General features: G+C 35.1%; 1 protein-coding gene across 2 annotated transcripts; it reads left to right on the top strand.

Annotated features, from left to right (window-relative positions):
• The first annotated feature begins 101 nt into the window (after window positions 1-101).
• On the top strand, window positions 102-12,109 carry LOC132122090 (protein DBF4 homolog B-like). Of its 2 annotated transcripts, none has more exons than XM_059531973.1 (12): window positions 102-278; window positions 3,199-3,314; window positions 3,443-3,571; window positions 3,901-3,951; window positions 4,808-4,874; window positions 5,615-5,664; window positions 5,761-5,797; window positions 5,953-5,998; window positions 8,240-8,377; window positions 8,464-8,599; window positions 9,033-9,166; window positions 9,305-12,109. In XM_059531973.1, exons 1-12 carry the CDS (start codon window positions 266-268, stop codon window positions 10,935-10,937), a joined length of 2,550 nt encoding a protein of 849 aa, XP_059387956.1. In that variant the 5' UTR covers window positions 102-265; the 3' UTR covers window positions 10,938-12,109. The 2 variants fall into 2 exon arrangements, with proteins under 2 accessions (XP_059387956.1, XP_059387957.1); XM_059531974.1 differs by having other exon boundaries at window positions 103-278; window positions 11,372-12,109.
• Window positions 12,110-12,286: the final 177 nt, after the last annotated feature.

Genomic DNA, 12,286 nt, shown 5'->3' with positions numbered 1-12,286 from the left:
ACTATTTCCAATTACGAGCAATTTTACAATGAACAAACATAATAGCCAACAGACGATTTATAGCAACTACACACTAAACGCCAGTGGGTGGCGGTATTGTGTAACATTGCGTGCTACAGCAGACAATATGCAAGAGAAGAAGAAATTCGGAGGGCCATTTGAAAAGATTCACAGAGAAGAGGCTACGCGTAATATTTGTATCGCTTGAAAACTATACAAAGGAGGATGTTTTAATATTTCAAGAAGTGCGACATTTTTAATCCTTATGCGACCTCGAGGTAAGATAATTATTTTCATAAATTCTCTAATGATACAGGTTTTTGTGGCTTCTGTTGATGTGATCAGTCGATACTAACTTACCCACTTCTTTTATGGAGTTAATATAACTTATATATATATACATATACACACACAGAGCACAGCTCTTGTTTACCATGGTATTTACATGCCCTCCTAACACGGTAGGCTATATGTCAAATAAACCTTTCTAATAAAACGGGTACTGCTGTGATAAATAGTAGACAACATGCTGTAATACCATGGCATAAGCGAATTATTTGTCTTGCACTTCTAGCATGTCTGTTTAAAGGTTTAGTTCTTATTTAACAATTTTGGTGAAAACATTTTTTCCCCTGTTCACGCCAACATTTATTTGTTAAAATATGTGTATCAGTTAATAATACATTGAGAAATTAGGGTCCAACTGTGTCAACGCATACAAATGAGAGAAATCAATATTTTAATAACTTCCATGTTTACAATTTACTTATTAGATTCTTATTATCCAATTACAATCCAAGTTTCTTGTGCTGTAATGTATTATAAAATGTCAGGAATTTTAGCACGAGTTTGATAGTTATTGACCTAAAAAAAAAAAGCACCTACAAGGAGATTTCATAATAAAAGTTTCATATCAATACACCAAAGTGTTAATAATATATAGCCATTTTGCCATCAAATTCATTGGTGCATTAGATAGAAAACTGTAAGGTATATAAGAAAAAGTATCCATTTCAATATATCCTTTTCTGAACATTTACTGTATGGGAGGTGCATGCTAAAAAAACAACAAATTTTTAAAAAAAATTAAAGTAAAATATCCATTTTGGAATCTAAGAACTGAGATCAGTTAAATGAAGGTGCATTTGAAGGGCAATATTTTTACCCAGCACTGGTTATTTGAGGCTTTACCAAATGTATATGCTGCTATGCACTATACTACAGTATGTCCTCCTTTATTATTTAAAGTCTATTTAAACCGTAACTTGAAACTGACAAAAATTACTGTGATGTATTTTGGAGTGAAAGAGAATATTGAATAATAGAAGACGGGTGTTAATGTTAGGGTGCCTCCCCGCCATGTCAACATGGAGGTAGTGGAAATATCAAAGCAGTCAAATTGAATCAAGAGCTTCCAGCGAAATCCTGAAGTGTGCATCCAATAAACACTTTACTATCCCATGATGCTAAAGGAAAGGAGTTGTGAAAGGCAGTGACATGACAGAATTTAGGCTGAAGGTCATGTCAAGACAAAAACAACATGATGAATGTAGTTTTTATGTAAATGGCAAGAGAGCTCAAGAGAGAAACCATACATTGATATTTATAATCTGTATTCATTGTAAAAAAAATTATAATCACGTAGGCCGTAATCATTTTATTAAATTATTATTTTTGTCAATTTATTAAAATGTATTATACATTTATTTACAAACGCTTTGAATATAGATTTCTGCATTGATTACTCCGACATAGCCTAATGATTTTTAAGTCACTATTAAAGACGGATTAAACTAAAACTCTGACTGAACTAAAGGCGCACAGTTGTATTTTTCAAAAATTTTATTGATTTATTAAAACATGAAATGTGAAATCCATACCCAGCTACAGTGAATGCTCAAGGAGAATTAAAAAAGGAAGGTGCAAGATTTTGAGGAAATTCAAAGCATGGTATGCATTCTACTTGCCGTTAGTCAAAGGAAAATTTGAACAAATGCAGTTACCCTTACCCCTGAATATATCGTCAGGCAAATATGAGTACAAAATTGTATTCTTCTCAGAATCAGATGTTCATATACTTTGTTACTTTTATGAAAATCTGACATTTAGTCTAGGAGAAATAGACTTTTGTCATCTATGCCGTAACTTCCGCAGCCTTAAATGACACAAATTATGTAACTACCCTCTAATTTTGACTAAATTGTTAAATCGTGCCACATACTGATTTATGTGACTTTATTGGAGCTCTATTAAATGGGGAAAAAAAACTGTCTAAATGTAGTTAAATGACAACGCATCAGGTAAGCATCGGATTTAAAACTGCATTTGAAAGTGGCTCCAATAAAATGTATAACAAACATTTGTGTTTGTAAACAAAATGTTTACATACAAGAAAATTCCATCTGTACCTGATACAAGTGAAAAAAATCAGAAATGGTTGAAAGTGTAAATGCAGCAATAAAACATGAAAGACTGCAGAGTATACAACAACAAATGTGATGCTGCTGTATTTGTAGTTCATCACAATGAATTGGTGAAGTGTAATAGGTAACTTTTCTTGTGCTTGGGGCCAATGTTGATATGAGAAACATTTTCATGAAGTGACATGTGACATTCAGCCAAGTATGGTGACCCATACTCAGAATTTGTGCTCTGCATTTAACCCATCCGAAGTGCACACACAGAGAGCAGTGAACAAACACAAACACACTGTGAGCACACACCCGGAGCAGTGGGCAGCCATTTATGCTGCGGCGCCCGGGGAGCAGTGCCTTGCTCAAGGGCACCTAAGTCATGGTATTGGAGGTGGAGAGAGAACTGTACATGCACTCCCCCCACCCACAATTCCTGCCGGCCCGGGACTCGAACTCACAACCTTTCGATTGGGAGTCCGACTCTCTAACCATTAGGCCACGACTTCCCCACCTTCATACATGCTGTTCAGGAGTTATTGCTCAATGCGTCTAGCTTTATTGTAGCTCTCCATTTGACCATTCAGGACCAAACAACAGTGCCAAGTTTCATATCTCTAGGACTTTTTAGCCGCTGTTTTGGGGTACAAACCAATATGGTTTGTAGCACTTTGCACTTGAGCCCATAATAACAATAATATTTAATAGTAATTAATAAAGCAATTCAGTTATTTTTGAAACCCCCCATATTTGAATTGATGTGTATACATTCCTAAACCTGTTTCAGTTCAAATAATGGCTGGAGAACTTTCGGGTGTTTTGAGGGGCCAATCCTTCTATCTGCATGATGTGAAGAGACATCAGTCTGTCACACTCACTGACATCATCAGCCGTCTGGGAGGGGTGAGAGATAGCATTTTGTCATTCATCTGTGAATTAGACAAGACAGCAATCACAGAAATTGTTTCCCTGCATGCAAAGTGATATTAAATGATGCGCATCTTACCTTGTCTCTTCACTTTTTCCTGTAGAAAGTGGACAGTTTTCTCACCAAGGATGTGAATGTAGTTGTGACGGGCATTAAAGCAGCGCATAGTGATTTGAAGGTGGATGGTTCATGTACTGCAGAGAGGAAACAAAGTGGAACCCCCAAACCTCTGGTATGTTCCCAATTCTTAAATTTTGTTCTTGTGTAGTTTATCATGTATTATGTGCTGTCAGTAGATTTTTTTGAGGAGCCTTTCATGTTGAGTTCTGGTTCCTTCCAAGGTCACTTTTTTTAAACCTAAACATTCCAGACATTTCGTTTTTTTTTCTTGCCACAGTCATCTATGTCTTATTCACAGAGGATATAAAGGCTCTTATTTTCTACAAAGCTACCTTTGAAATGGTATATTAAGAAAAAGAGGTGAATTGAAATATCTATGAAGGGTTCACGCAGGAATGTTTGGTTGCTGATAATGTTTTTAAATGTGTTTTTACCCTCAAGGTTTGTGGCAGTCGTGGAAAAGCATTACTGGAAAAAGCAATCCACAGCAATGTAAGTCCATACTTAAATGTTTAAGAAAATTCTCCTTCTTATTTATTTTACTTCAATGCAATGTGTGTCTGTGCATGTGCTCCTACTTGTAGTCTCAAAATATTAATTTACATTGAAAATTTGTGAAAGTTTTTGATTTGACAAATCAGCGGCCTGTTGCATGAAGTTAGCTGAATAAACTCAGAGTAGGGTTAGAGTTGAGAACCAAACAAATACAACCTGGTTTAGATCAGGATCAGCAGGCTCACAAAGCTCAATATAAACATTATCAGCTGAAGATTAAGAGAGTTTGCACAAACTAAACATGAACTAATCTGGGTAAAAACTGAATCTAGCTTCATGCAAAAGTTTTTCATGTCTCATTTTCTGCTGAAGCAAAATACCACGTATATACCACATAGTAATAAATTTTCAATTTCAGATAAACTTTTTAGTACTCTGATTGTAATACTGATCATAACAATGTACAATTTCTAATGAAAATAATTGTCAAGTTAAAACATTTCACTAGTGCTCTCTGTATGTTATAAATGTCTGGTAGCAAGTAAATTAATTTGATGTTCCAAACATGACAATAACGGATACTATAATAAAAAAAAAATCATTTTTTTGCTGCCTTGTCAAAAGGCAATGTTTTTTTTTTTTTTATGAAACAATTCATGTTGTTAAATGGAACATGCGATTGGATACAATTTAATACATTTAATTGGATACAAATCCAATCTGACACCGTAAGATGATAAAATATTTTTTCCTCAGTCATAATGCTACTGCAGTTAGGATTTATGTTAAGACCTCTCAGTTTTTAGTTTAGAATTTTTACTTGTTAACCATTGAGTGTTTTTGTTGTTTGCAGGAGAAGTATCAGAGCAGTGTGTTGGCTAATGCTCGTTCATGGGGAGTCAGGGTCTACAATGTTGATGGTATCCTTTCATTTACCTGCTTTAATGGCAACATCATATAACAACTTAACAATATCATATAAGTCACATGGGCTGATTTTGGAGTGGCATTTTGAATGCACAATGCACAATTTGACAACCCCATTCCTCTTCAAAATTAATCATATTGTTTTAAGAATTTGACGATTTATGTCAATTCTAAAAGTCACAGTGGGGTTGGGAGTGACATTGGGTCACATACAGTAGTAAAGGCAATTTCAGTTTTTATATGACCTATTCCATTCTGAACCTGTGGTGGTAATTGCTGCAAATTTTGTTTTATTATTATTATTTTTATGAATTGTTGGCCTAAAGGATATTAGTCATTTGATAAGTGAAGCTCAGAAAAACACTTGGTTACACAAGCATTGTGTTATGGATCACATTTGCAACTTGGCTTTGCATTTACTGAAATTATTGGATCAGAATAAAATGTGACCATAGTTAACACCTTTTATAAACCATTTTCATTTTTCCAGCATTAACTAATACTTCTTTCCAGTGCTGCACTACAGCATACTAGTTCCTCTTAGTGCTCACGTACAGTCTTCTACTGACTTACAAGAAGTCAACACTAGAGAGCACCATATGTACAGTTTGTTTTTAAATTTCAGTGAATGTGGGATAATGCTTTTAGGACTCCTATGGACCCCTGCTATTAAATAAGTTAGAAACTATACTTGTATGTTGTTGTTGTTGTTTATTCTTAACATTAATTACAGAATTTCTAAAGTTCATCAGTCATCTAAATCAGAAAATGAGGACCTATAAGGTAATTCAAATAATGGTGAATTAATACTGTTAATATGGGTTTCTTGTCAAAATGAGTTTCTTATTCACAACATTTTCACACCCTTTTTTTAAACAGAAAAAAAGAAGCAAACTAACAGCTCCTCATGTGAAAGGTTTGTAAACTACATAAACATGTACTACATCATATTGTGGTTGTTCTATAGTAAAAGTAAGTCTAATTAAAATATATATATAACTACACCTGAGAAACCTGAGTGTAGAGGTGGCATATGCTCTGGAGTGTTAATAGACCTGTGTCTTCACACAGCTGGAGTCTTGAGAGGTCCTTATCTGAAAGTGGAGGACTCCAGCCGGTGAGTTTTAGACCTCAGTCTCATTCTCTTAACAGCTTTCTGTTTAGATAGTAGTTTAGGTACTTCATACTGTATTTTGGTACTGTGATCAAATAAACAGTTAAGAAGTTTTCAGTTGAAGCTAATATCACTTCTGATTCATTCATGAAAAAAATTATGTTTATATAGTTGTGTGCTGAACATTTTATTTAAATGTAGATATAGTAGTAGTAGTAATAGTGTATTTGATTACTGCAGAAGTAGTATGAGTAGTGTTATGCTGTTCCATTCATAGTCAGTGTCAGAGTGGGTTGTCTGCTGTAAGATTTTGTTTCATCTGGTTATTTTGATTTGTCTTTATTTTTAAAATCCCAGTAGCTCTAGATTTAATGAACACAGTTAGTTATACTTGACAGTTTCTGTTATAAAACTGTTTTGGTCCCCATCCCCATTAACAAGGCGAATGATTCAGCCCAGGTCACTGTAGATGTTTTAGATAAGTTAATTATCAAAATGCATGCTGCACCCTAGGGGCCACCCTGAAGCTGATCAAAAGAGTATCCTTCCCTCCCCTGCTGAGGCTCTGTGTGCACAGGGCAGCTCTTGGCTAATGAAAAGAACTATTGTGTTTTGAGTCTGTTTGGCACTGCTGTCAGAAATTGATCCTACAAATATTATTAGATCCTGGTGGATATGGGTGATAAAGCCCATATTGTACATCACGCTGTACATGTATACATTATTTTACATACTGTGAATAATACAATAATGTAATAAAAAATTACATGTCATTTTAGTGTCCTCAGCAAAAAAAAGAAAAAGAAAAGATCATAGAGTTTCATTATATGGTTGCACAACAGATTTTGTTAAACACATTTAGGTAACATTTTAAAATAAGGTTCTGTATGTTTGTATTACCGGTACATATAAACAACATATGATTATACTACCTTTACATACATACGTTTAATTGCTATAATGATATTGATTTTACTCCTTAAAGAAAGTTAATTTACCGTAATCATTTAGCAGGTGTTGGCACATATTTTTGACCCATATGTACATTCAGGAGGTGACAAGTAAAAATTTCATCCATTTTTAATGCCAGAGGATGATGCAACTAAAGGAGAACTCTAAACTTTTGTACTGTCACATTTAATACTAATTAACTGTATCAACGGCACCAGACGCATCTGTTCTTTCAAATTTGGAATTATCATTCTCCACACCATACCAAACCACTTAGATCCTTGACCCTTTCCGTGTTCTTAAACTGAATCACACAATAGTTTCAAGTGGCATTATGTTTATTAGAAGCTTTCGTTTGATCAATGACAGCAACACTGATGGAGTTGGTTTACATGCGCACACAAAATCCATTCATTTTGTATTCCTGAAGCTTTTACAGCTATTGCGAAGAATGCAACAGATCATTACTGTTGAATTCAGTATCTTCAGTATTACAGTCACTGTATTTCTCTGAGCATCTTTCCTATAAGCTTACAAAAGGAAGCTTACATTTATTAGTAATTCTTGATGCAAGGATTGCTTAATTAGTTAGTCTGCACATCTTATTACATTACATTTAGACATTTAGCAGATGCTTTTATCCAAAGTGACTTAAAATCGAGGACAATAAAGCAATCAAAACCAACAAAAGAGCAATAATATGTAAGTGCTACGACAAGTCTCGGCTAGCCTAACGCAGTACACGTAGCAACATGTTTTATATGTATTTAGAATAAAAAGAAAACGAGTACATAGAATCAAAAAAGAATAGAGAAAGCTACTGTTAGAGACCTTTTTTTAAGAAAACAAGCAGTTAGAAAGCCTTTTTTATATATATATAAAGAAAATAAATAGATAAAATAATATTAAAATGGAGAGTGCTAGTGTTAGTGTCAAAAAAAGGTTGAGATGTGGTTTTTAGCTTTTTCTTGAAGATGAGCTTATCCAACAAACCAGAAGTATAAATACTCAGGCATCACAATTATAATGCGTGAGTGCTTATGTCAACTAATTTAGTTCTTGCTTCCCCATGTCCTAGTTAGAAATTTGTCCAGAGTATAATTAATACCATTTCATTTTTATTTTAAAGATGACCACTGATTTGAAAAAAAAGTTTTCAATAGTTAAAGCAGTTTTCCATTCTACAAATTTAGACATTTAATCATTTAGATTTATTCTAAATATTTCCCAACTTAAATGTTGTTCAAAGAAGCTTGATATTTTGTTAATCCTTATGGTTTTGGTTTTAAACAGGAAATTCAGACCATACTATGCACAAACTCTGAGTTTCCCAGTGATGAGTTTCTCAGGAAAATTTAGCCCTTTTGAGCCCCTCATTCCTCTGCAGTCTGGTAAAAGCAAGGATGTAGATTCCAGCAAGGACATTTTCAAGTATGTTATTTGCATTTTGAGAAATTGGTAATCAAATCTACATTAATCTACACATGTCTGTAAGGTTTTATTTATTTTTTTATCAGGAAGAAGGAAGAAGCGACTAGTAGCTGCCATAATTTGCTAGCGCCACTTACTGCAAGTGCCACACACAAAGGCCTAACTAAGAAAAGTTCAGGCTATTGTGAATGCTGCAACATCGTCTACAAAGACCAGTATGAGGTGAGTTAATTTGGTATGTTGTTTGCAAAAATTGTGTGTCTGCAAAAAAGATTTTGCAAGTCCTTTTAATATCACTTACTACAAGGTACTGATTAAAGTGATAGTTCACCCAAAAATGACATTTCTGTCATTAATTGCTCACCCCTCATGTTGTTCCAAACCCATAAAACCTTTGTTTATCTTCGGAACACAAATTAAGATATTTTCTCAAAATCTGAGCACTCTCTGACCCTCCATCAACAGCAAGGTTACTAATACATTCAAGTAATTTCTAATTTGTGTTCTGAAGATTAACAAAGGTCTTAAGAGTTAGGAACTACATGAGGTTGAGTAATTAATGACAGAATTTTCATTTTTGGGTGAACTATCCATGTAATATGCAGACTGAATGGCTTATATAACTTGACAAAAAATTTCTCTTTTTGATTTTTAGCACTTGCAGTCTGAAATGCATCGTTCTTTCATTCAAAATGACAGTAATTATGCTATAGTAGACCAACTAACGGCTGCCATGGTTGCTAGCTTTGTTTGTAATCCAAATCTTGAAGTGGATCCAACACTGATCAAGTAAGGAGCAATTATACGAATGCTATCCTTTAAAGAAATTGACTGATATTATTGACTTTCACTGTTGTCTTGTTGACAGTACAACATTGAATGTTAGACTTTTTCTCTGTTTTCACTCTATTTATTCATTCCCCTCAGGTCATCAACAAACTTCTCTCAATTACAATTGAGTAATTTGCCTGCAGTGGTGCAGAATTCTGTCAGTGAGAATGAAAAATCTCTTCAGACTTCACTTGTTCAAGAATGTGATTGTCTACTGACAAATGCTGACAACAGAGGGCACTCCTTTCCTAAACCTATCCAGAGTATGCCGGGTCAACAAAATGCAACCTCACATCATAAAATGCAAACCAATTCTCCTGATCCTCTTGACAATGTGAAATTAGGCCTTAACATCAGCTGCACCACAAAAGTTCAGGACGTTCAATCTGGTGTTCTCTGCATGGATATAGTCCCACATCACAGTCCTCCAAAATCCAAGTCAATAGAGAAGAAACCCAAGAGCCTATCTTCTGTCACATCCTCAGAAGCTCCAACTAAAATGATCACTCTAAGTTCTTCTGGTTCCAACAAAATCCCACGCACCATCACTGGTGGTAAAAATATTCCTGACACTCAGGAACAATCTGAAGGTGGTCATGATCTACATGTATTACCTTTGCGAAGTGGTCTTATTGGTGGTGTTCCTAACACAGTCAACTATCAAAATCAAAAAAATGATTGGGATCAAGGTTTAAAAATATGCTCAAACAGAACAAAGATGCTACTCCAGCAAGGTGAAGATGGTAATTCTGAAAGTTGTGACCAGTATGTGTTGGACAATAGAAAGCTGCCTTCAACAAAACAATCACTGAAATCAGACCAAGATATTGTAGGGACTCCAAAGTCTGGCATTTCTTACTTTTCATTACCAAATTTTTTACCATTGCCACACTTGTCAGATTACCCATTTTCTATAGTTAACTTGAAAAAGCGCTGCAGGTCCTTCACTCCAAGTCCAAAACTTGCCAAGAGAAGAAAGATTAGTCAAAGTGAAAAGCCCAATCCAATTGAGGCGGTTTCCCGTGCTCCCTGGATGAGACGGTACTCAGCTGTACTTTCCACCATGTCGTGTTTATCAGTATCAAAAGTGGGTTTTACAATGGATATGAATAATCGAAATGGGGGTAGCATACTAGCAACCCATGAGTCATCACTAAATGAATCATTTCTTGTGGATCAGATCCCAATGAGGCCTTCCCTAAATTTTACTCCTAGTACCCACTGTTTGCCTCATCGAGTTGACCAACAGGACCATGCTGCAAAGAAACCCTGTGTTATGCAGTCACATGAATTGTCTCCAATCAAAGATCCAGTGGAATCCCGACTAACCACTTACTCATCTGATTTGGACCCTCCTCAGTTGGTTACTTTTTTCCATGAAGACCATAAACTCCAGCGCCATCTGTTTCATGATCCTCCAGAACTGTTACCCTTTTTTATGCAGACACCTGAAGATACTTCCCATACATTAGTAGGTAAAGCCACAAACCGCTCATTCCTGTCACACTCCGGAGCACTTGAATCTGCTCTCCTCCCTAACCTCACATGGTCCACAGCCTCCTCTGAGTCGGATTGGGATTCTGGCCTCTTGTCGTGGTTTGGTGCTGGAGTTCCTCATCAGGCTAAAGTGGGACATGATGACCTGGGTCTGTTATTACAAAAGCCACATACAGACATGCAGGATGGGAGCTATACATCACGGTTGTGCTCCATACTGCAACCCTCTTGATTTACATCATTGGGATTGAAGTTGCGTCAAACCGACAACTGCGACTGTTAATGATTTAAATCCTAAAGCAGTTCTTAATTCTCAATTCTCAGTAGTCATAATTTTTTCATTTGTACAATTAGATTAAGATGACTACCACCAAAATTTGTGAAATAATACTTGAATGAATGAATTGTTTTTGTTGGGTTTTTAGTTTTTCATAAAGAAGGTTTTATTATAGGAGTGTGCCTAACTCTGCATCTAATGTATAAATATATATTTTTTTCTTGGTAATGAAACTGTCTTGTCTTACATCAGTATTGATATACTTTTTTGTTAAGAATATTTAAATTTCCATTCCACAGCGTTTTTCGCTTAGTTTGCAATATATCACCAAAAAAAAACCCATTAAGTTTTAATTACCAGCTGGCAATTTTTTTTTCTTCTTTTTCTAGTGACTTCTATTTCTTCTCTTATGGCTCTCGCTTGCCCTGAATGGCCATGACTTTTCAGCAGGAATATCCAGGAACATGTGCTGGTATTGAGAATTTAATGAGGCTTTGCTGGAGGGGCATTATCCAATTAGTTTAAGTGCTGTGTCTGGCCTCTCTCCAGTTTAGAGGCAGTGTTGGTGGTAGAACAATGCCATGGTGGTTTTTGTAGAACATGCAGGATAGGATACACTGTGAAGGCAAAATGTCCCATGAAGGTCTTTGAGTTACTTTGAAGTCATTTTTAAAAGGCTTTTCTGATTTCCGGTAAATGTGCATGAGTGGATGTGGTACAGAGGGCAGTGTTTTAATTATTTGATGTCAGATAATGTTTTAAGGCATATTTTAGGGACAGTACTTTGTGCATCCTATTACAGAAGTTCTGAGTATACAAAGCTTGTACCACTGATGTCCATGCAGAATGATTAGAATCTTGCGCTTAGAAGATTTTCCATAAACACTGGAAACTAGCTTTATGAAGGCCTTAAGACAGTTAAACATGTTTTAAGACAAAATCGTGAATACATGTATAGTTTTTATAAATAACATTTTATTACATTTTTATTGTTATTTTACTGTATCATGAATTATTGTTTTGATATTTGTACAGTTGTATTTTAAAACCCGTTTACTTCCATTCTAGATGCTAATTTAGCACTATTGAATTGTGTGCATGCTCATTAAAATCTAAGCTAAGACAAATGGTCAGATTGTGTGCTTCTTTGGGTAATGCATTTACTTGTTTTGAATTATGCTATCCCCTAAAATTTGCTAGTCTGTTTAGTTGTTTCAAATAAATAAATATAATAAATGTTATAAACTGTGTGATAGTAATAATATGGTATTCTTTAAAATTAATTTGATTACCATGTAATCCAA

This window comes from Carassius carassius, chromosome 40 (assembly GCF_963082965.1).
Source record: "Carassius carassius chromosome 40, fCarCar2.1, whole genome shotgun sequence".
Classification (NCBI taxonomy): domain Eukaryota; kingdom Metazoa; phylum Chordata; class Actinopteri; order Cypriniformes; family Cyprinidae; genus Carassius; species Carassius carassius.
Note: the sequence above shows the minus strand (reverse complement) of the source record. Positions and strands in the feature narration are given on the sequence as shown.